General features: G+C 38.2%; 1 protein-coding gene across 3 annotated transcripts; it reads right to left on the bottom strand.

Moving 5' to 3' along the window:
- Window positions 1-817: 817 nt before the first annotated feature.
- Window positions 818-25419, bottom strand: BMS1 (BMS1 ribosome biogenesis factor). Of its 3 annotated transcripts, none has more exons than XM_032982173.2 (23): window positions 25332-25419; window positions 24749-24991; window positions 24162-24352; window positions 22643-22722; window positions 20992-21180; window positions 20327-20469; window positions 18909-19030; window positions 18021-18214; window positions 17157-17293; window positions 14456-15258; window positions 13552-13653; window positions 12242-12399; window positions 11627-11708; window positions 10555-10631; window positions 9330-9512; window positions 7460-7648; window positions 6666-6846; window positions 5984-6042; window positions 4898-5020; window positions 3735-3882; window positions 2642-2817; window positions 2022-2183; window positions 818-1314 (listed from the first exon to the last, which is right to left on the bottom strand). In XM_032982173.2, the coding sequence occupies exons 2-23, from the start codon at window positions 24922-24924 to the stop codon at window positions 1084-1086; spliced, it is 3906 nt and encodes a 1301-aa protein (XP_032838064.2). In that variant the 5' UTR covers window positions 24925-24991; window positions 25332-25419; the 3' UTR covers window positions 818-1083. The 3 variants fall into 3 exon arrangements, with proteins under 3 accessions (XP_032838064.2, XP_042644542.1, XP_032838063.2); XM_042788608.1 differs by having other exon boundaries at window positions 24749-25031; window positions 25332-25352; XM_032982172.2 differs by lacking the exon at window positions 25332-25419 and having other exon boundaries at window positions 24749-25181.
- Between the last annotated feature and the right edge of the window lie 174 nt (window positions 25420-25593).

The following is a 25593-nucleotide window of genomic DNA, read 5'->3' as shown; positions in this document are numbered from 1 at the left end:
AATAATAATGAATTTTGGCTTTATGATAAAGAGTGAACTCATTCAGGAAGAAGACCAAGAAATTACTGATGTTATCTAACCCGCTGCCTGTTTGAGGATAAAGTATTAAAAACACGTATATCACAGTAACTATTTGATGCCACATATGGCATATAAAAAAATAAATTCCTCTGCTCTTCCAACAGGATGATTGTTCAAAGCTTCTTGTCATGCGGAGACTTTGACTCTCAGTTAATTTAACAGGATTGAAACCATCTACTACCTCTCCTTTCCATTCATCTTAAGAAAGTCTAACACCCTACCATTAAACCAAGTTGGCTAGACTTATGGTGTTCCCAAAGGAAGCAAGTTATCCCATCTGTGCTTACCTCACAGAGAATCACCAAGTGATTACACACAGTTGGGAAAGTCTGATACTGCTTGCCCAGAAAGCTGCAGTCATTGAGGGATCTACTGACAGTTTCAGTGTGCCCAAACTAGTCAAGGAACAGAAAATATGGATGGAACACTGATTTGAAGATCTGCTCAGTATCTAGTGAGAAGTAGAAAAAACTGAGATGCTTTCATGCAGGACCAGATGATTTAAGCACAGCAGCAAGCTACTCTGGTGGCATCTGCTAGCACATCAAAGCTAGAGAATGCAAAACTCCTGTCCAGTGAGTTATCTCCACACATTTTAACTGAAGATTTGCCAAGGGCAAAATTTAGGCAATGGCTCCAAGTACTGCCAATACAGGAACACATTTGGAGACATCCAGATTTCCTTCTCCGACAGAACTCCACTAGTACTCAGACAAAGCATTAACAAACAATATTCTGTAATTGACATTAAAATACTTTATTGGCTAGATAGAATTTGCAGTATGGGTAGAAATATACTGAAATACAAAGTCCTCCGGTATATCATGTAGAAAATCCACAATCCATACTTCTACATCTTATTTATATACATTGTCAAATATATTCAAGAGCATGAATAAGGTCATATTTGCATTTTTTCTTCTCTTGAAAGCACATCTAGTGTAGTCCAAGGCCTTTTTGTTTTGTTGTTTGTTTTTTCCAACAGAAAATTCCACAGCTACCCTATTTCTCTCCCTTGCTAGATCCTTTCAAGCTTGACTTCTGCCTCTTTTTCTCCCTTTGTCCCAGTATGCGATATATTTTCTTCTTAGCCTCCTTTTGCCTCTTGAATTTCTGTTCATCCTCCTTCTGCTTAACTTTGAGATATTCTTTAAGCTGTTCCCGATGCTTCACTTTAGCTTTCTTTATCTTGTAATTATTCACTGTACTCAAAGCACTGAGTAGAGCTGATATCTAAAACAGAAAATAGAGAATCAATATACAAACAGTTCAGTCTTGGTGAGCAAGAAGCAGTTTAACCTCAGCAGAGCCATATAATGAATCAGAGATTCAAGGCAAGTTGCTAATTATTTCTGCACCTGTTACCCAATTTCTAAAATGCTTTAATTATTTATCTTGTTAGGAAGTTAATCAAAGGTTTAATTTTTGTGAACTCTGATTTTGGTTACGTGCTATTTAAAAGGCTATGCTTGATTGTTACTATAGAACACTTAAACTGCGGTTTGAATCTTCTTGGCTTTGCAAGCAGTCTGCAATTTTCAATTTTTGAAGCAGAGTATTTGCTTCACGTCCTGTCTATGTTAATAATGCATAGCAATGACAAGTCAAATAAAAGACCACAGCTGCCAATTTAAGTTACAGATAATATGAGAACACCACATCCAACTGAAATACCTTGCAAGTGCTGTGACAAGGACAAAAGTCATATTTAGGCTTCAGGTGACCTACTAGTTTAAGAAATAGACACAGGGCACTCAGCAACAGTTCCATATACATATTGAGTGCCAGACAGGAACAAAACAGATTGCAGGTGATATTTTTTCACTAGGACCATGTATGTCTTTAGCACTAGCAGTAGATTCAAGTGCTAAAACAGTAGTTAGAAATGGTCTATGCATTTACCCTTTGGGAGTCCTTGTTTCAGAATAAGTGACAATTACCTTCTTTTCATGAGGCTCCCTGATAACAGCTGGTCTCCACTGGTCTCTTGGAGTCTTGCCTTTCTTCTCAAGATTCTTGGGCTTGTTCTTAAAAGGCAGTGCCTTCTGCAGTGCTTTAGGAATGTGGAGCTTATTGAAATGCCTTTTCTCCCTCACAATAGGCTAAAAGAATGGATATAGAACATACATAAGATCCATGACTGTAAAAACGTTTTATTTTCCATCTATCAGAGTAAAAAAACCAAAACACCACCAAAACCAAACCAAAGCAAATCCACACTTCCAACCCCCTCAAAATGTTTTCTGACATCCCTGCACGAACTGTGATTAGTATGTTCACCCCAATTTTACTATGACAGTCTCAGTAAGCTTTTGGAGAAAACTTCTACCCTGCAGATTACTTTATAAACTTTCATTGACCCACAAAAATCCGCTTTCCACTGCTTTATTCCCATCTCATGCTAGGAAAGACTGTGCCTTGTGAATAAAAATATAAGGTCACTCATCATATCTATGAACATGTATTTACACTGCTCTCAGTTTGCACAGGTCTGAGGTAGAGTGCAAATTTGACTATGATGGCTGTTTAAAAGAAAAAAAAATAAAACCATCAAATATACCTTATAGAGAGAATCTTTGTTTTGTTTCACTTTGATGCCTCGCTCGTGCCTCAGCTGGCCTGTTGTCTTCATTCCACTCCAACTATTTTTCTCACCTGCTGGCTTCAGCAAGGATGTTACAGGGTTATAAAATGTTGGGATAGAAACAGGATACCAAGTCCTCACAAAGACGATATCTGAAAGAAAAGGAAATGTTACTTGGCTTTGTAACAACACAGTTCATCAGATCCACACTCTAAGCAAAGACTGCCTGAATAGAATAGATAACTAACATCTAGACCCCATGCTATTATTGTGTTTGGTACATATACCAAATCTCTTCAACATCAGGCAAAAGCAATGTTAATTATTTGTACACTTTGATTCTGCAAAACCCCATGAAGTCATAAATATTACATATTCCTGAAGAGCAGTCAGCTGAATACCACCCTACTCATCATTCATATTCAATTAAAGAACTAGCAACAGGGTTCACATATGTATCTGTGCCTCTGTTGTTACTGACAAAAACAATTTACTTTTCCTCTGCCCGTACTTATAAAAGAACTAACTTGCTTTTATTTTGCACTATCCATAATGTCAATGGGTTTTGAAAGAGGTCATACAAACCCAAATAAGCATAAACTCATGTTCTCAATATCACAGTGACACTCAGCAAACATAGGAGATCGCTTAACCCTATCTACTGCATAATTTCCCCAAAACGTTAGGGAAAAAAGTCAACTAGAGTTATAATGCTATACTCTTTGGATTTCTCAGCTAAAAATGTCCTTCTAGCGCTTGTACCACTAAATACAATTCATCTTCACATTCAAGAAGTGTACCATGCTGTGTAAAACACTTTAAAACACTCAGAGAAATAGGTCTCTGAGATAAACCTTTCATCTGCATATTGTATGATTTCTGAGTATAACTGAAAGAAATCCAACATATAATGTCCTTTTTTTAATTTCATTCTGCATCTCACCAGATATTTCATGCTCTTTGAATTCACATCTCAATTATCAGATTCAAGAGATTCTGAGACACGGCTTTTCAATCTGTGAAGCAGGATGAAAGTTGTGTCATAACTTACATGGAAAGTGCAACCTACCACTCATCAGCAACTTGTCTTCAAATGTTGCTCTGAAAGCACCCACTGGAGTTCGGAGGGCCTTTTTGATCTGTCCTCGGATACCACTCACAGTACGAATTGCTGCACCTTCAAATTTAGCCACTTCCAACTGAGAGTTAAACATTCCCTGAAAGTGTGAATTAGCCACCATCACTCAAGATGCTAAGCCACAAAAATGTTAAGTAATTCCCACAAGCATATCTTACAAACAAATGGGAAGAACATAACATTACCTTTATATTAAGAGCGCTGATCATACCCAAAACCTACTGAGCTGACTTTAAAGTAAGCCACTAATCTACTTGACACATATACCACAGACAAGGCTTCTTAGCATTAAATATACATATTTAAAGTTATAAACCAGAACAGACTTAAGAGAACCTGCCCAGTTCTCTTTTGAAGTAATTTGCTGGAACACAGCATACCTTAAAAACAAGTAAGCTGCCTTAAGTTGCTAGCCATGAGATTCTAATACAATATAGATCGCCAAGGTTTGGGCTTCCTTCATAAATCACAAGTCAGGAAAAATTCTATGTATGCTTAGTGCAAATACTTAAGTGCTTCACTGTTGGAATCAGTGCTTAGTTGCTTACTGTCTCAAATGCGGAGTAACCTAACCTATTCCTGAGCCTGAAACCTCAACTAAGGACAACTGAAGGTTAACAAAAATTCATTTCTGCAACGTTTCCTGACCCAAACACTTTTGTACCTGTAATTGTGAAATCCTAAGCACTGACAGAAGTCATCTTTGAACCCAGATCAGAAATTCAGTGGGATCAAACTTCCTGAATGACACCACAGACAGGTTCACATCCTCCAGAGGTGTCTATCACTGTGGGAAGCTAATCAATGGGTTTGAGGAAGTCAGCGGGTGGGGGGGTGGAAAAATCACACTATGTCAGGCAGGAGAATGTTCCAGAATTTTTGTCTGGTTAACAGTAATTCATATTCATTGGCTAATGATCAGTACCTTTAGAGACTGCACTGAAGAGAGCTCAAAAAAACCCCAAGCAGCTACTAAAATCTATAACAGTATGCAACAATTATGGTGAACTTCTGCCTCAGGAAAGACAGATGGAATTCCAGGTTGCATTCCTTCTTAACATCAGTACATGTGGTTCTACAGTATACATACCTACCTTAATAAAAGAAGTATTCTTAAAAATTTTGAATGGAAAACCAGTTAGCTTTAACTTCTTTACAATAGTTATGGATTTATCTAAATCAAGCACAACTCCTGTCGCAGCAATCCGGAAATCTGGCTGAAACATAGAGAGATGAAAGATACTGCTGAATGTATATTTACCAAACAGCGAAGAAACCATTTCACTGATACAGTTCCACTGCTTTTTAGAGTTTGAGTTCAGAATTTATAACCTTTACAGGAGTACAGCAGCATGACAAATGCAAACTGACTTCATATGGACTAGTTGAGGTGCTGCTGAGATAACATTCCTACCATTCACTAATGAGATTTTCAGAACTGCCATTCTAATTACCTTGGAAGCAATCTAAGAGTCCTTGTTATCTACCGCACTGTGTTCCCTCTATGAAACAGAAAGTCTCAAAGGAGAAATGCTTTGTGCACTGCTGTAAGTCACTGTATTATGCTAGGAACACATGACAAATATAGCCTTTTAATACATATAACAAGATGACTATGCAATATGACTTAGACAAGATGTATTTTAGGAAGGAGATAATCACCACTGATTACTGTCATGCTCATCACAATGCCATGTAAAGTTTTTGTTATACATAGTATGTAAGCATAAATCTACCTTTGGGTAACTATCTGCAACAAAGATCACATTGGATAAATACTGCTTATACATTATTTAAATTAATTCAGAGACCCATAAACATTCTAAAAAGATGTGGAGAAATCACACTGATGGCAAACTTTTTCAACAGGAGCATCAGTATCTCATCCTGTAAAAAGGTTTTAAAAGTTATCTAAATACTTAGTACCTGAAAATCAAGGAGGTATAAATCCTTTCACAGAAAATAATAAAGCAATATGTCACTTTCTGTGTAGCAGATGAAAACTGTTAGAACAAGAGCCTTCACCCAGTTTCTATCTCATCACAATACACCTTTCAATAGCTCGGGTCCACCTACTTCAACATCACTGCTTCACCATATGTAAGTCTTCCCCAAATCTATATATTTTATCCAAAGACCCATGGAAAGGAGTAATCAACATTCTAGAACAAGAAACCTACCGATGTGCCACTGACAGACTGAACTGCCAAAAATCCTGTTCCCTGAGGAGTGATGGGCCCTACAAGAAAATAAAATTTTTAAATTTATGGAAAGCTTTACTACACACAACATCTAGCCTCAATTTAAAGCCAGAAAGCTTAGAAATACATGTCAAATGTTCTCAATTACTAAAACTAAATGAAAGTTTAAAGCATTCAACCCATTACACACATATATCGCTCACAAAAGCTGAAGGAATAGTTAACAAGAAGTTACCCAAGTATGGAAGCATTTGTGAGGCTAGGCCCATAACGCGTGCAAGTGTGTCTCTGCACACAGCCAATAAATCAGATTCCTCTTGGATAGGATACAACGTAGCAAAATGCTCAGAATTCGCTTAAAAGTCAGATAGTTCACAAATCATCCATGTAATTCATAAATAATAGACAATTGCCTATTTTCCCATACTATCTGGTGTCACTTTATATTCCACAACTTTTTAAAGACTTATCATTCCAAAAACTACTGGCTGTATTTCCCCAATACATCCTGTAAAGCTTGAGAGTTTTGTAATGAGTAAGTGATACTACATCCTGTAAAGCTTGAGAGTTTTGTAATGAGTAAGTGATACTACATCCTGTAAAGCTTGAGAGTTTTGTAATGAGTAAGTGATACAGGATAGTAACTCCAGAATATCCTCACCCCAAAAAGTTGCTCCACAGTGCATGTGTTGTGGTGTGTACTTCAGAAGCCTATGACGCCCATTGTGATCTTCAATGTAGAACATGGGAATAGTCTGAAATCGCCTCCACCCTAATGAGAGGATTAAAGGATCACGTGTCTTAAGTATCTTCTTATACCATCGGTGCTTCTTCAGGCGCAACTAATTAGAAGGAAGATCAACAATGCTATTACAGGATAACAGTATTAATTCTGAAATTCAAGCCTTAACTTTCAGCAATGATCGAACGCAACTTCCACCTACACTGACATTTTTTATTCAGTAATCTTTATATCTCTGAATGTTCTCATTAACACTAAGTTGACTGGAAAGATAAAGCTAATCAGTATTTTACTCTTTGAAGTCATGTTTGTATGCATACAAGCAAATATACTTTTTTAAAAATAAATATGTATATATGTATATGTGCTAGTAACTTTTCCATAGCTACTTGTCCGTAGACCATGAACCTCAGAGTTCAGTTTATGTTTGCAATTTAGCAATTACAATATCAGACATTAGTCCTGAGATATCTCTGAAGATGAACATTAAACAATAACTTCATCTTCCACTTATCCAATTAAGCTGGTAAAAATCCAGTGTCTGCTACTGTAGAGTTAATTGTGTCAAAAGCAAATCCCCTATTCAAGAGACAAAGATGAAGGTTTCTTTCTGTTTACTGTACCTTTAATAAACAAAAAATAAATAACAACTCCAGACACTCTGAAGCACACCTGTACCGATATAAAGTACACTCACAGCTTTAGCTACATACCTGTACATATCCAACATTTCCTTCACTGTTGCCTAAACCCCCCAGGATAATAGGATAATGAGGGTCAAAATTCAGGACAAATTCACATGGGACATTCTCAATCTCTATTCGAACATACATCCCAGGCCGGAAGCCTTCATATTGCACTCTGGTCTCATCATCCTGATCTTCAAATTCTGCTCGATTAAGCTATGTAACAAAGAGAAAGTCACCATGTGTTTTAGAAAATTCAAATGTTAACAACTTGTTCATGAGGTGCCAGTTCTATTTAAAACATGCTAACATTTATATAAATCTTTTCAGAAAGATCTGATAGGTTTTGTGACTTTTTATTCAGAGCAAGATCTCCATCACCATGAATTCCTTCCAATTTGAAATCCCAAGTGGGCCTGTTAGGCTACTTGAAAGACAGTACCCAAGAGAAGCAAATGACTGAGTGACTTCTGATATACCTTTCATAATGGCGACTTTGGATTTTAAAGATACAACTGTCAAAAGTATGGTTTTGATTTAGGAGCCCAAGTACATTTTAAAGTTAACATCCTGATCTTTAAGGTAGCACTTTATGAGGAGGCTGGGCTCCTATCTTACTCAGCAGCTTAAAAATATTTCTGTGCATCTTCACACCATATATCATCAAAGGGTCTTCTAAAGCTCTCCTGTACCATGTGAATGCAGATATTGAGTAAATATTTAACACGGTATCATTGTGAATAACAGCTGCCTCACCCTCCTGTTCTAGTTCATGATGTTCAGCTACCTAAGCTGCCATGTTTAAGCAAACTAATTATTAACTTAATTTCTCAAGGTACTGAGATATGGCACAAATTATCTGGTCCAAGTTTCTTTGTCCTGAAGCCTTTACACATGCCCAGTTTGAGATCCTTGCCCTTCTATCCTGCCGTAGGAGTGCTGCTGATACATATTTCTGAAATGGACCTCAGGTGAAACATTTGTAAATTCTCTTGTATTCTTTTCCTGGAATGTCCTTCTTTATGCTTTAAGTGCTCTTAGTAAGTATATCAGTATACCAAAGCCCATATAATCACTTACAACAGAGGCTAATACAAGAAGATAACAATTAATTTAATGACTATTTACGGCAAGACTTTGTTAGAAGACAGTGAAGTTACTAGCAAGGTAAGGCAACGTTCTTACAAGTCAACCAAAGAAAGAAGCTACAAAGAAAGCAACTGACAAGATTCTACCAAAAAAACCCAAGGCCCGGAACAAAATCAACAGCTCCAATTCTGGATACAGTTATCCTAAAGGCTCCTATCACATGTACAGAGCAATGGTCATCAATTATTTTTTTCCTCATAATAAAACTCTACAGTTTGATGAAAAAAATGCCACACAGAACTTATCCATTAATAACATTGCAAAAATCACACTTAAAATAATATTGGGAAAATATCTGACACAAATTAGTATGAAAAAGATTTTCACCTTCCTACAAATAAAAGGATGCTTTTCCATCCTTCCTGGAGGGAAACCTTCTCCATGTTTTGTGGGGATTTTTGAGACCTGTCATGACAGTTCCACTACTAAAAGATAAATAGGCAACTGTTAAAAACTTTTACGTAGATGAAGTTTAGATGACACATCCTGACTTATTCAGTGGTGTAGAATAAGGTTAACTACTGAAAGTCAATTTAAATTAAGCTTTCAGTTGTTTGGCTTGTTTTTCTTTCCAGCTAATCAAAAAGTTCAACCATAAAAAAATTGCAAGCATGTATTTCTTTGTGTGTACTTTCTGAAGTAGCTCCTGAATGTCATGTCCGTCTCCAGGAAAAAACCTTTGGGCAAACTCTGTGGGGTGCTTTTGAAGACATATAGCCAGATAAATTGCTAAGTTAACAGCTTGTACCTGTGCTTGTTTATGCATTTCTTCTTTAAGATCATCAAAGTACGTGGCATCCCCTTCATCATACTCTGCATCAAACATTTCTTTCAGTTTCCGTTTCTTGTCCATGCGCTCCTTTTTCTTTTCCTCCTCCTCAGGTTCTGGTTTGGACATTTTTCCATCTTCCTCCTCCTCTTCACTTCCAGACTAATCAACAATAAGTTATCAAACATGCCAAACAGTTCGTTGAGAACAACCCATTCTGATTAACAGAGATGCAGGGACTTAATACAGATTACTAAGCGTTTTGTCATAATGCAAATTATGAGACACTTTTAAAATATTTAAATTTTAGACAGAAATTATTAAGTTATTTATACAAGAAGATGCAATTTCAGCAACGACAAAAACGTTTCATCATCTAATCATATCCCTTTTCACTGAGAAAACTTCTTGACTTAACTTTTAATATCAGGGAACAGACCCTGGAACTGTCCTGTCTGCTACTCTACAGCTAAAATAAACACACATGATAAAAGAAGGAAAAAAAAAAAAAAAAAAGTAATGGTTGATAGCACTGAGTAATACTGTGCGGGAAGACAGCACTCTAGAGGCCGGAAAGGAGGAAGTTTGTTCACAGGCCATTTGAAAACTGCCAAAATTATGCTGTTACCCTCAATTTTATAATGAAATGTGAAGCCGTCAAGTTGCTCCGTCTGGAAAAAGATCGATTTTTCAATCTGTATTGTCACAGACAACTACAGCTCTGCTCTTGGAACATATTCAAGCCACAGCATAAAATTGCTTCCATCAGCCTCTTTCATGCAGGTATGAAGAATGACTAGGGAACTGTGTCAGTTTCCATGATTTGTTGTCTTTAAACAGAACTCTATAATCTTCTGCATCAGACGAAATGACATTGTACAAACAGTTACGATAACATTTGGTTTTAAAATACTTTTCATACCTCCAGATCCTCCAGCTCCTGATTAAGCCTGACACCTACTGTTAAGTGAGGTGACTTCTCCTACATAATTAACTTTAAACAATTCAGTTTGAGACTAAAAACATGTCATTCTAGATACTTATAGGTTACAAAGCCTGTAATACATACACCTTTTCTTCCTTTTTCCCACTGGTTTCTTTCCTATTGATTCATGAAAACTAAATTTATTACACAGGATGCCTATCACTCGATCAGAAACTCAGACATGGATGTTGCTAAAGAACATAAAAATACAGGTCAGACCTCATCTCCTTCAGCAGAGTGCTTTCCTTTGTGCACAACACCGGTTTCAAGATCTTCAAAATCTCCATACAGTTCTTCTGCAACAATAAATACCCAAGATATCTGACAATTAACCATTATGTTATATTGCAGTTAAACATTCTGCTGTATAGTTCCATAAAATTTCTTATATTTGCAATATTGTGTATCTCTCAGTACTGTTTTGTAGATTAGTTTCAGCCCAAGTATTTTTTTTATTCCCATCAACAGCTTTATAAGTCTGTTCTACCCTCTCTACAGTTCCAGCTGAACTCCAGTGGCTCTTCCTTTTTCCTTTCCTTCTTTCTTTTATGATTTTCCTTTTTTCCTTTATGATTTCAAAAATGTAAGTAAAGTTTAGATCATTCCAAAGGACCACATGTGTGGTACATTAGTTAGCACTCTAATGACACAAGAAACCATCAGGGCAGCCAAGCTCCTATCTTTATTTTAAATAAAATTGGTAAAATTTAAATATAGCAGACAATTTTTAAGATAAAAACCAATGCTGATAAAAGCCTGTCAAGCCACAATCATTTTGCATATAAGATACAGCTACAGTATTAAAATTTTCTAAATACTTCCTAATTAAAAAAACAACAAAAACAACACCTCCAAAACATCTAAAGGTAGAGCTCACTTTTTAGCCAAATATGACCAGTTTTTCTTCCCATTAAAAAAAAAGAATTTCTGCTTATTTCTATCAAGACTATCCAAAAAAATAAACCATACATAGAGGCTGTACAGCTAAACGCGGATACGTAACACAAAGTTGGCATGGCCAAGTGTTGACTAAGGATTCCATTTCCTGATCTAAATTACATACCTTATTTTTCAGAGTAAATTTTCAGATTGTGCTACTCGTCTCCTGTCTGTACAGAGATTTACAGCAATGTTTAATTATACTAGTATCTGTATAATATTTTATGTAATAGTTTGAAAAAAATTTGCAAGTGTCTCACTAATGCAGAACATTCTAAATACATAACTAAAGTGCCATACTTTTCTTAAAAATCCTGTATATGTTAATCATTTTTAGAAGGCTGACACATACCATCTTCCTCCAACAGCTTTGCTGCATCTTTGTCATCTTCCCACTTTCCAGTAACAAAGCAGTCTCGAATACTGTTCATAACCTGCAAAATAATAAGTGTCATTGCCTTGTACAGTTACAGCTTGTCATCAACAGAAACATTCTCCCATATGTTCCTCACCCCTCCATCAGAGATAATCTGGTATTCTCACGCACAGCTCCACATCAAGCCATCATTACCAAAACTACATAATGCCTCAGCAAAAGCAGGAAAGTGAAAGCATCTCAACTCTTGCCCAAAGGTCTTTACACTAACAAGGTCTCTACCCTACATATTTTCACCTCGTGATTCCCCTGCTTTTTAGTTTTCAGTAAGTAAACAGCAAACCATGATCCACCAAATAGTCCAGAGAGCCAAGCATTAAACTGACTTATTCTAACTTTCCATTCCTGTAAGAACAAGCCTTGGAATCTGTTAGTTAGTAAATACTTTTAATGACAGCAAGGAGCAGAAGATATGACACACTGGCCATAGCTCCCATAGGTCTGTTTCAGTGACAACTCGTTAGCACTTTAAGACACAAACAGGACATAACCAGTATAGGATACGCAGAAGCAGTTATCCAATGGTATTACCTCTTCTAAATCCCAATCTTGGGGCTTTTCTACGAGAAATTTGGAGCAGTCAAGAGCATTAGCCTTCTGTTTGGATGCTTTGTCCGGACGGCTGACACGAAATAAACCTCCAAGTTCATCACCTGCATCCTCACTCTCATGGTCCTCATCCTCGACAGCTAAATGAAACGTACAAGCTGTGACTATTCTCCCCACAGTACGTGGATCACATCCATTAACAACCTCTCTTTTGCCTTCTATTTCACAATGCCTGCAGTAGTTTGAGGAAAAAAAGATGCAAACTAAAAATAGTTTTAAATATAAAACGCTGAAGAATAAGGTACACTGATCCAGTGTAAGAGTTAAATTAATACCCCCACAAGGACAAAACAGGGTGAGCACAACTAGGGAGATACTATACACTGTGATCATAGTAAACTACAGTTGTACATTTGTTTCATATGGAAACATGCAGTTCATTTCACAAATTCCACATAGTTCAAGTTTCTTTGAACAACACAAACTCTGGTTCTATTTGCATAACTGGAATAATCTGAGAAAATATAGCCCAATAAGTAAACACAGGATGTTCATTCAATACCATAAGTAGAAACAATACCAAAACAATCTGTGGATAGAAACATTAAACTAGTCTAATTCAAGAACAGCGGATTTGAGAATCTGCCAGCAAACCTTCCTGCTCTTGCACTGTGGAAGGTTTACAAAAGCCAAACCCTTGGTGTGTTCTACAGCAGTTCTGCATGGTGAGGTTTGTACACTCAGGCAACTACTGGAAAAGTTGTGAATTAAACAGGTCAAACTATATAAACAGCAATTTTGTCTTCCTTTTAAGCTAGCTAGCTTTTCTTTTTTTCTTGACATACACCCTTACTGCAGACATGGTAATACTAAGTCACATCTAAGAGAATACTCCACTCTCAGTCAGTGTGAGACAGAAGTTCCTGAAAACAAACAACAAATGACATCCTTTTATGAAACACATCAATTACCACAATGGGTTTGCATAACATCTATCAGATAATTATATAAATGACTGAACTTTAAGTGTTTGGGGGAAAATAGTTGTACCAGAAAATATGAGTAACAATTGAGTAGTCTGGAAAATGAGCTCAATATGATTGTTAGCCAAGTAGAAACTGTCTTTGTTACAATTATTAGTGAAAATTAGTATCAGCAATTTAAGAAGTCGATTAACTCTCCTCAAGCTTCCCACCAAAAGTCAGAGCTCAAAGATTCACACTTGCAAACTTGGCAACAGCTAAAAAGCTACCATACATAAAGACAGTACAAGTTTCCAATCAGATTTGTACCTGTTCCATATATGAGTTTACGAAGATTGGGGGTTGAACGTTGTTGTCTTAGAAAGGCCTGAGCTGCCTTCTGTGTAAGGTCCTCTTTCCACTTAAGTGCACCTGAAAAGGGATAAAGTTTGTATTCTACCTCCAAAAAAGAATTAAGCTACACAATTTAAATAAGGACATGACAACAACAGGCTTAAGAAGTATAGACACAACCCAGTTACTTTTTTTCATTCTCCATAACAGAAACATAAACCGTGGCTAAAATTATATCACTGACTTTTTTTTCTGATGAGTTCAACTTTCAGCACAAAATTTTAAGAGATTATTAGCAATTGTAACACATATTATTATTTTCATGATGATACATGTCTTCTTTACCAACTTGCAGAATGGTTGAGGTTGGAAGACACTTCTGGAGGTCATCCTGTCCAGCTCTACTGCTCAGGCAGGGTCACCTAGAACATGTTGCCCAGCACTATGGTCAGATGGCTTTTGGCTATCTCCAAGGATAGAGATTCTACAACTTCTCTGGGTAACCTGTTCCAGTGCTCACTGAGCAGTTAATACATTTTAGTAGCATTCCCCCAAGAATGTTTTATTATTTCTAAATGTAGCAGAGCATCATAATTTGTTTTACACACACAGCCATAAAGATTAATCTATGCAGAATCAATTAAGCTTATAAAATGAAGCATCTCCATTCTAAATAAAGGAAACCCAAAAGCTGCCTATACATTGCAAATCAAAGGCTTCATAGCTGATAATCCCAGGTTTCCTAACTTGAAGTTTGCCACTTAGTAACTATATATATATAGGAGCGGCAACATTATATGATATTTACTAATTATATCATCTTTCAACAATGAACCCAATTAAACATGGACAGTAAAAATTTTTAACATTTACAGTCTACCTGTTGTGTCAGCAGAAAAATCTAGTTTTTCTTCATACTCCTCCTCTTCTCTCAACAGATTCTCTACATCATCATCCTCAGCTTCTACAGCTTTAAGTTTAGTCTGCCTAATACCATCAGCTTTCTTTGCTTGAGTGCGCTGAAATCCCTTCCTATTTGACTCTTCAACTTCTAATTCATCACGTGATCCTCCTTCATCATCACCATCATTGAGGGAAGAGTTTTCAACCTCAGATTCTGATGCCTCTTCTGCTGTGCAGTTTCCGGAATCTGTAGTGAGAACCGTTTTTCTTTTCAGACTGTGATCTGAGATTTGCGACCTCATTTCTGTATCTGCACAATTTATTTCATGCTGCTTAGATTCAGCTACTCTTTTGCCTGCAGCCTCAAATTCACTATCTGAGCTTTCATTCTCATAAGTGCTTTGCTCATCCCCCTCCTCTATCTCATTCTCTTCAGAAGTTTCTCCTTCTTCTTCAGAACTCATCTCAAGATCATCATCACTGTCTGCAAATGCTGGCAGTTCATTCAGAGCTTCTTCTTTAGCCACCTCTGTTTTCAGACGTTTGGCTCTCCCAACAGCCATCTCTTCCCCTAATAGCTCTCTGTCACTTTCTTCCTCAGCATCATCATCTTCATCATCACCATCACTTCCATCCTCAGACACCGCTGCTTCTTCTTGGTCATCTTCCTCATCACTTACTGCATCATCATTTTCTTTCTCCTCTTCTTCAAATAACGCCTTCCGACGTACTCTTCCAGTCTTCAAATCAATCTGTCTCTCTTCTTTTGGCATCATAAACCTGTTTTCCCACATTTGGGTTAAGTTATAAAGTACAAGGAAATTTTAATGAAACATGGAAGCTTCATGTTAATATTTGAAATGTATATTTTTTTTTTTTTTAAAGAGGAACGTTTAAAGTTTATGGAGAACATTAAAAAGTCAGTGGAGTTCTTTAAGTACAGAATGTCTATTAATTCAAGAATACACCGTATGCTATAGCCATAAATAATTCCAAACAACTAAGAAGTTTTCCATGGAATGAAATAGATTATACAATGAATTTTACTAAAAATTATGACTGCCATTCTCCAAAACTCTGAAGAAAAACAGAAATATGTTAGTTATGCCTATATCAGCAAGGAATTCCTGGAAGGCAAGAGTATAGGGCTTGTAAAAGTTCTTTATTTCCCTTTTTAAAACTAACTGATGGCCACTCAGTCTCACCGCTGTGCCCGGCAAGATCAAGAAGCAGATCCTTCTGGAAACTATGTTAGGGCAACAATGAAAATAAGGAGGTGATTGGTGACAGCCAACATGGCTTCACTAAGGGCAAACCATGCCTGACAAATTTGGTGGCCTTCTACAATGGGGTTACAGCACTGCTGGATAAGGGAAGAGCAACTGATGCCATCTACCCAGACTTGTGCAAAGCATTTGACAGTCCCGCATGACATCCTTGTCTCTAAATTGGAGACACATGGATTTGATGGATAGACCACTCAGTGGATAAGGAATTGGCTGGATGGTCACACACAGAGGGTTGCAGTCAATGGCTCAATGTCTAAGTGGAGATCACTGACAAGGATCATTCCTCAGGGGTCAGTGTTGGGACCGGCGTTGCTTAACATCTTTGTCAGTGACACGGACAGTGGGATGGAGTGCTCCCTCAGCAAGTTCACCGAGGACACCAAGCTGTGTGGTGGGTGACAAGCTGGAGGGCAGGGATGCCATCCAGAGGGACCTGGACAGGCTTGAGAGAGAGGCCCGTGCAAACCTCATGAAGTTCAACAAGGCCAAGTGCAAGGTCCTGCCCGTGGGTTGGGGCAATCCCAAGCACAAATACAGGCTGGGTAATGAGTGGATTAAAAGCAGCCCTGCGGAGATAGACTTGGGGGCATCAGTGGATGGAAAACTGACAATGAGCCAGCAATGTGCACTCACAACCTGGAAAGCCAACCGTGTCCTGGGCTGCATCAAGAGAAGTGTGGCCAGCAGGTCCATGGAGGGGTTCTCCCCCTCTGCTCTCATGAGACCCTACCTACAGTGCTGTGTCCAGCTCCGGGACCTCCAACATAAGGACACAGACCTGCCTGAGTGGGTCAAGGACGACCACAAAGATGATCAGGGGGCTGGAGCACCTTCCTTATGAGGACAGGCTGAGAGGGTTGGGGTGTTCAGCCTGGAGAAGAGAAGGCTCCGGGGAGTCTTCCAGTACTTAAAGGGGGCATACAGGAAAGAGGGGGGAGGCACTCTTTATAAGGGAGTATAGGGATAGGATGAGGAGTAAGTTCTAAACTGAAAAAGAGTAGATTTAGACTAGATATAGGGAAGAAATTCTTCCCTGTGAGGGTGGTGGGACACTGGCATAGGTTGCCCAGGGAAGCTGTGGCTGCCCCCTCCCTGGAAGGGGTTCAAGGCCAGGTTGGACAGGGCTTTGAGAAACCTAGTCTAGTGGAAGGTGTCCCTGCCTGTGGCAGGGGGTGTGGGACTAAATGATCCTTAACGTTCCATCCAACCCAAACCATTCTACGATTCCTAGCTCAAAATACCCATGTGGCATATGAGTAGTCCCAGAATAAGAAGAATTAAGCAATAAGGCATTCTACCAACTGAGCTCTATTGAAAATTTTTCCTAAATTAGAGCCTGAAATGTAAGTTTCATTCATGCTCAAACACTGCTCAGCATTCAAAACTTACTCTTGTCCTACATCTTCTGAACCTAAGGGTCTAGAGTCCATGAAGAGAGAGACCTTGCTTGATGCCATCTTAACATCAATGGCTGAATGTGTGGAGATGAGGCTCTGAACTAGTTCATGATTTGGTCTCACTTCCTCCTGAAAATCCAAGATATTTTACTTTTCAATTAAAATGAATAAACAAATGTCTAACGAACAGCTAAAAGAATTATTAGTCTGCCTAAACAACAGAAATAAGCATATGCAAAAAAAAATTCCAGAAGAACTTTAAACAAACATATTCTCAGAATAGCAATGTCTCCATTCCCCTCTCCACAGTTCGAGAAGAGGGCATACAATATTAACCCAATAAAAATTAAAGAGGTCCTCCTTCCACAGTATTCAACCACTACAGTAAATATCAGCAAGAACACATTATCATGCACCCAAAACTAGCATTCAACACAATACAGGGGAAAACAGCTGAATTCAAGCTGTTTGTATGCAAATGTTTGCCACCTCTCCCTTTGACCAGTCAAACCCTGTAAGTGTTCTCCCACAATCACCCTTAAATGCAAAATAAGGGTGATAATATGCCAGTATCAGGAGCTTTTATAAATCTTAAGACTATGTTTGGAAAGTTTATGAATCTAAATTTAGGTACTTCTTATTAACTGATCCTTCAAATGTTTTGCACAGTATTTTACACAGAAATAATAAACATCTCCCTCCTCTGAAATCACTAGAGAAGAAAAAGAAATTACCAACTATGGATATATAAGGATTGATTATTTAAAAGAATTTTATGTTTAAACACGTATTTTGACTCTAAATATAAAAACTACATTTTGCAAAAGAATTCAAAACACCAACAGCATTCCCTTACGTCTTTTTGATGAGCATGGCTTCCACCAAGGTCAATATAAACAGCATCTTTATCATATACAATGCCCCCAACTCCTGAAAGAGGGGCATATACCAGTTTCTCTTTCTCATTTAAAGAACGCTTCTTCTGCTGTTCCGGTAGAGCACAGGGATCTGGTAGGAAACTCACATCACTCACAGTAAAGTCTCCTACACCTGGAGAAACAAGGGAAGCAGTAAGGTTTTCACAAAGTTTTGATTCTGAAATTTGTACAGTTCACTATGAAGAGATTAAAAATAAATAAAATAAAACTGTAGCAGTCAGTGATTCACCAACAGTAAGCTCTGTATTGAGCATCCAATTCTTTTGCCTTACCACTGAACTCAGAGAAGCATACGTAAGTCCACCAGAGCAAAGCCTTGGGTTTGTCTGCTTGTTTTTAAATGAGAAAACTAGCAACGTGCTTTTCTGAGTACGTCTGTAAAATTTATTATCAAAATATTTCTGAATTTAAGCTTTTAAATCATTCATTTTAAATATTAAATTTATTCAATAAATATGAGAAATTTTACATAAGCCAACTATTTCTCACTATTAGGGGTGTTATGTTTTGCACTTCAAGCATCGTTTAAAGCAAAACACCTTTGAAAAATTTCAGAGTGTCAATATTGTGTCTAACACTGCAGGAGAACTGCACAATTAAAAGCAAAACTATTTACAAGGATTTGTTTTTACAAAAATGCGTATTATGAAAAATAACTTCTAAAAGCCTAGCATCTATTTAGAAAGTTGAAAAATCTTACAATGTACAGTTTAAAGATACAAATCATTCCACAATTAAAATAACAACAGCTATGTTGCTATTCATAGATCAGTACAAAAACAGTTTTAAAAAATCTGGTCAGTTACCTGGCATGTGAATTTGACTTTTATTTTTCAAGTGTGCTCCTCTCAAGTATCCATAAAGCGATATCTTCCTGTCACATTTGGGATTGATTCGAACATCTTCTGGGTTTGTCAACTCTTCCATTCTACTCAACGTTCAAAAAAAAAGTTAGAGTATCTAGCAGTCCTAGTAGTAACTTTTGAAAAAAGGTAATTTAAGAAAAGAAAATTGCAGCATTACTGCAGCCACTGTATGATTTGCAGTCTCTAAAAATTAAAATAGAATGAACACAGAAAAAATGCATGGAAAACTGGATCTTTCAAAACTATTTTAAAATTCTATTTTAAATTTGTATAATTATATTCAACAATATATTTCCCAAATACTTACTGACATTTCACTAAGCATACTCTGTTTTCTCTAGCACATTTTAATTACTGTTTATATGCTTTGCACACACAACTCCCCTCAAATCGATTTTGCCATTAGAGGGAAAAGAGCTGAAGGCTGCATTCCCTGCAACAACACAATGCCTTCTTTTCCCTAATCATGGTGGTGAACAACACGAACTACCACAGGAAAGTGGAGAGGGAAAGACTGGCTGTTTTCAGGCAGATAAGGGGAGAAACTCCTTCCTGAGCTCCTTTCTACACTACACAAGGGAGGCAACACAAACACACAGCCAAGGAAGAGAGAGGATGGGACATGCTCTGGCTGCAGATCAGCTTAAAGCTGTTCCAAACACTGAAATAACTGTAACAGTTACACCAACCTAAAACAACGCTACTGAAAGACTACAGAATTTTTTTTTCCTGATTTTCCCTCTCTGCTTTGTGTATTTTGCAGGACTTTGCATGATGTTTAGTAAAAATTGTCAGTGAGGTAGATAAAGAATTAGAGCTTTGAAAGAGACTTGTTCTAGGCACCCTGGATTCTTGCAGTTTAGTCGTAACCATAAGCATTCTGACAATAAAATGTGAAAGATGAGGTAATTTCTCACTTAGGCACAGCCATCATCAAGACTACTTTCACGGTCCAAAGAGACTGTGAATCAAATGCTATACGTGGAGATTGAGCAGAAAGGATGTTCCAGGGAACACAGAGGACTAATTCACCACCTGTTGTTAAATTGCTGGAATGTTGTTTCTTTTTCACAGAAATTCAGTAACATCATCCACAAGCAGAATTATCTTTTTTTTTTTTCCTCTGTGTGTCAAAAGTATTTACAATATACTAGAGGCCTATCTACGTGATCCAATGCAAATGAAAACTGAATGGCTAAAGTTATTGGCACAGACCTGCGGAATATGATTTCCCCAAAGCCATCTGGATAACACTAAATACCCATTCATATATTGAGCTGACTGGCTCTAATGTTACAGTTTCTTTAAACAAGGTAATATCTAAGCTGAGATTGAAGAACAGAGAGAAAAGCACACACCTGTCTGCAAGAATATATGGGTGAGACGTTTGCCAAGTAAGAGGTCGGAATTTCATAACAGAGATAAAACGCCCCAAATTGTGAATTTCCTGCTTTTGATATTCTCCATGAACCATTCCAGACAGATAAAAGAGCTTAGCGCCCTAAACACATTAAAAAGACATAAAAACATTAAACATCAATTTAATACCTATTAATGCCTACAAAACTTAAAAAAAAAAAAAGAAAAAAAAAAAAAGAAAAAGCAATTCTAATTTGTAAATCACAAATAGAAGTTGCAGGTTACAATTAGTTACAAAAGTTCAAATGAGCTAGCTTACTTCAACATTAAAATTGTCCCCTAAATCTTGGAAGAAAACAACTGTCATGCAGAAAACCTCATACAAAGGTTAATTTGTCTCTCAGACCTACAAGCGGATTCTCCTTGCATAGCACCTGCTTAACAGGCCTTTTTGCTAGTATCACATTTAGCAGCTAATCATACTGGGATAGAGAATAATTACACAAGTATTCTAGCAAATAAAAGATTACATACTCTAATCAGCATTGTCCTGTTATACTATTTAAAAGATGTAAAAACAGAGTAAACACATAAGTATTGTGCCACTTTTAATTTAGCTTTCATAATACAAAATAGATGGAAAAATTAATGTTGAATGTCATACCGGATACACCTCAGTCCAGAATCTGTGCTTTAACTTCTTTTTAGTCTTCTTTAATTGTTTGTTGTTCTTGAATGTATCCAGGTGTGTAAGAACTCCCATAATTTTGGGAAAGCCATGTACCTGACAAATGTTCAGGAATTCAAATGTTTCCATCTCAAATCCAAAGCTGGCATCAATAAGCATTAGAACCTGAAAACACAACATCAGCATTTTACTGTAACAATACCACAGTGCCCACATGAGCTAATTTCAAAGCCCACACCTTTAAAGTCATCAGCTTCTGAGGAACCAAAACCTTGCAAAAAGTTTTGTTCTTTATTTTCATATAACCTGAAAAAATCAACCAAGGCTCTTCAATTAAAGTATGGATCTTAGCTGCTTTAGAAGTTAGTCAGGCTTAGAAAATCCAATTTCTTCTTCCAGTCTATCAAATCTCCTTTATATAGATTGATTAGCTTTGTCTCCAAAAAAAAAAAATACTACAGAAGAATAGGGCTGCTCTATGAATGCAGTAGCATACAGTAACATAATAAGTTCTGAACAGGTGTTTAATTGGTGAATTCAAAATATGTAAAATTGAGCATCTTTCAATATTTGCAAGAATGTCTGAGAAAATTAATAAAATTTCTATATCTGTGTCTTTTGGTAAAATGAGACAAGCTTACTTCACACATTGCAACTACTGTTAGGCATCACTAAAACACACTGACACAAAAAAACCACCATCCAAGTCACATGAAAAGGGAAGCAAAATCATATTAGGGCCTCAGAAATTAAGAATTTAAAATACATGGCAACTGACGACAGAGATATGCAAGCAATTATGTAATCTCACCCTCCTAACAGTAAAACCAAATGGATTCTCAGCATCACCATGTGCATGCAGAACCTCAAACTCCATCACATCTACCAACAGAAAAATTTGGTATTTTTAATACCCCTCACTTCCTCCAGTGGAAAACATGCAAGTAGAACAATATCTATATTTGTGCATGCATGTATTTAGATAGTTAAGATTTAGATAAGGATCCCAAACCCTAATCAGCTATAAATAACATACTCCAAATTCACATGCAAACTAAAGTTCTAAATAGACAAATAGATCATGCATTGGGCCCCCAAGATCAGTTGACGTAATCTACTGAACCAAAAGTTACAAGTAAATTACGATGGTGACCACGCTCCACTGAAATCAATCATATTACTACATAGAAACATTCAAGGATGGAGACAGAGTGCATCAAATAAAACCAACTAGTAAACCAATATATATTTCTACTTTATACATGAGTCAAAAACTTCTTGACTAAAAACCATTTTCAGATTTTACATGGTTTGACCAAAACCCTTACTGAAAAGTCACTTTATCACCTTGGCTTATTATAAAAATCTTCCATTGAAAGCTTACCAGTTGCATTAGCAATAAGTTGAGTGGCATTTCCCTTTTTACACATCCTCCCCACCACCACCCACACACACACACACTTTTTTTCCCCCCACCCCCAGGATAAGGAAAGTCCTAGGGGCTGAAACCAAGGGCAGTTTTGCCTTCAGTAGCAATGTGTAGAAATCAAGACATTGGTGCAGTCCAGCCAAAAGTAGTACTGTTAAAATAAATTATAGTAGAAATCACGTCACATCGTTAACTTACCAAATCAGCAACTTTAGCAAGGTCAATCATTGTGTTAATGTCACATCCACATTCAATAACAGTTAGCCTGCGTTTCTTACCTGAAAACAGAATTAAGAATCAAAAACTGAAACAGAGGGAGTTAACTGATTAGTCCACTGCTGTCTTTTCATGTCACATTCCTGATGTTCCTAAAGAGCATCCGGGACTCAAATTATTGTCTAGCATATCGATCATCCAACATCCACCATTGTAGAAGTGCCTGTTGTCAAGTGTCTATAATTCCGCTAACTTTTAACTTTTAGGTTTAAAATTATCAGGTTGAGTACGTGTTTTCAAAGGAGTTGTTTGGACTTTTCCAAAACGAATACTAATAGAAAAAAAAACGTGGGTTGTTTATTTTGGAAAAAGAAAAAAAACCTGCTTCTTTCATCTTCAGTGCTCCAGAGAGAATACTGTAAGTTTCATTTTACCACATTTTTTTCTTTTGATATTATAACACCCTGTTCTAGCCTTTAAAAAAAAAAAAAAAGATTAACATATCAAAAAAATTCTTAACATGCATCCAAATGAGAAAGAAGTGCCCACTGTTCACTTAGCTTCACTAACTTGAGTTAGCTAACTGAACTTTAGACAACAGGAGTAACAACTTTTAACAACTATAGACAACAGGTATCATGTTCTTTGTCTTCAGGTTATCAACTACAAAACTCAACCCCTGGAGTCCCAGTAGACCAATCAGGAAATCCCATTTAACATACTCATTTTCCTTTGCATTTTTCTTTCTAATCTATCAATTATTCCTTGCAAAAAGGAGATTTACTGAAGTCTCTGAAGAGTCTACCTACACCAAACATACAGTTGTCTGAGTCCAAGCAAGATCTCACTCACAGATTGGTTCTTTGAGCTGCTGTGGGCTGTGCTCTCCCTGGGACCTCAGTGATCCCCCCTAGTCATAGTCAGGGAAAAGTGTGAAGGGAACAGACTAAAACAAGTGGAAACCAGGACTGAAAACTTAACAAAGAGGAAAAGGGACTGACCAGGAGGTGAGGTGGAGAAACATAACTGGCAATGGCTAGGCAAACTAATTCTTGGCTTAAGAAAGAAATAGACGCAAAAACAGGATTACAGGACAAGGAACCTGAAAAAATGGGAAACGCCTGGAGAGGTTAGGATCAAGCCAGAGAAAAACAGTTTGAAATGGAAAACAGAACCCAGTGGAAAACTTGGGAAGAGTTTGGGAGATGAAAGCAACTGAGAAGAGGAAAAACAAAAAAAACAAACAACACACCAAACCACCACACAACAGAAATGGCATCCCAGCAGAGCTGAAAACGAGTTTAAAGGGACAAGTCCCTCAAAAGTCTAAACCTCACTATTCTTTTACTGTTAATAAACACACCTGATAACACCATTCAAATGATTTCTTCAAAATGACCACAAACTGTAAGAACATGAACATGTCCTAGCTCTAAAAGCAAGACAAATAGAATAAGGACTGCAAAATCAGCATTTCCATTCCTTGTATCTTTGTTCTCACCTGAAACAATTGTAACAGGACCCCGGATTTCAACCAGTTTTTGCCTTGTGAAGTTCTTAATGAGACATTTTATTAAGGTGCTCTTCCCAACCTTGGGAGGGCCGACTACAACCACCACCACAGGAGGCGGTTCCAAAGGAGTACGGTCAACCACAGGAATGTGGTGTTTTTTAGTCTTCAGATCCTGAGTTCTGAGAAGAAATTTGTAATAAATATATACAAGAACTTAAAAAACGGTAACATTTATTCTTTTAAAGTCTTCAGTGTTTGCAAAAGCTTAGACACCAAGATTCACCAAGCGCCCAGATACTGATATGTATGCAGAACTGCCACCAAGTGTAAGGAGCTATATGCATTTTTTCCATTAAGACAAAGGCAGCTGCACCACGTAACACAGATGCAGAAAGCATCCCACATCTGACATACACATGAACTACAACATCCCCTGGCGAATGATGGAAGCTATGTGAGCACACCAGTGAAAATTACACTGTGTATGTTTCTACAGAAAGCGACAAAGAAACCCCAGCCAACACCAATTTATCTAACTGACCTTATATGCTCTATAACCAATTCCCACTTCTTACCTATGGAAAGTTCTGGCCATCCGCACAGCAGACTGGACTGTAAAGGCTTTGGGGTTTCTCTTCCGCGCATTCTCATCATCCCCTATTCCTAGGTCATTGAGGTAACGTTTCCTTTTCTTCTCTGCCTTTGGCCCACTGTGCTTTGCACGGTGCTTCTTCTTCTCCTTCTCCTCCATCTTACTCGTTCAACGACTGTTTAAAATCAGTATGACGTAGGTTGCCTCTGCGCGACACTATGCACAGCTGACACGAGAAGAAAATGCAGTTAGCGCGTACAGCACACCTGTGAGAAAACAGCAGCGCCGTGGGATGAACGTTACCGCGGGGAGGCACAGCTAGCTCACGCTCCGCCTGCGCGCCCACGGCAAGTGCCGGAGCGCGGCGGCTCCCCCGGCCGCGCCAGGCCCAGCGCGCCGGGACCCACGGCCGCAGGGCTCGACCCGGGCCGGGCGCCGTGCCCGCAGCCCTCCGGGCCGGCGCCGCGCCGCCTGCGGAGGAGAGCAGGGCTCTCCCATGGGGCTGCTCCCCACCAGCGACCGCCGCCGCCACCCACCCGTCCCCGCCGCGCCGCGTGGGCCCTCACCTCGCGGCCCGCTGCGCCGAACCCCCCCGGAAACAGCGGCTGCGCCCGGAGTTCCGGGAGAGGCGGCCGCGGCGGAGGCCTATTGCCGGCACACGCGGCGGGGCGGGGCCACGCTGTGTGGGGTCGCTGGCGCTCCCGCGGCCCTCGCGGCTGTGACCCTGCGAACGGGTTGCTGTGCCCCCGAAATCGGTGTGAAGGAGCTATTTAAAAAAAAAAAAAAAAAAACAAAAAAACCCACAAATCTTTACCAAGGACTAGGGGA

Source organism: Tyto alba, unplaced genomic scaffold (assembly GCF_018691265.1).
Source record: "Tyto alba isolate M040663 unplaced genomic scaffold, T.alba_DEE_v4.0 Super-Scaffold_1, whole genome shotgun sequence".
Classification (NCBI taxonomy): Eukaryota; Metazoa; Chordata; class Aves; order Strigiformes; family Tytonidae; genus Tyto; species Tyto alba.
This window is presented reverse-complemented; position numbering and strand designations above follow the sequence as displayed.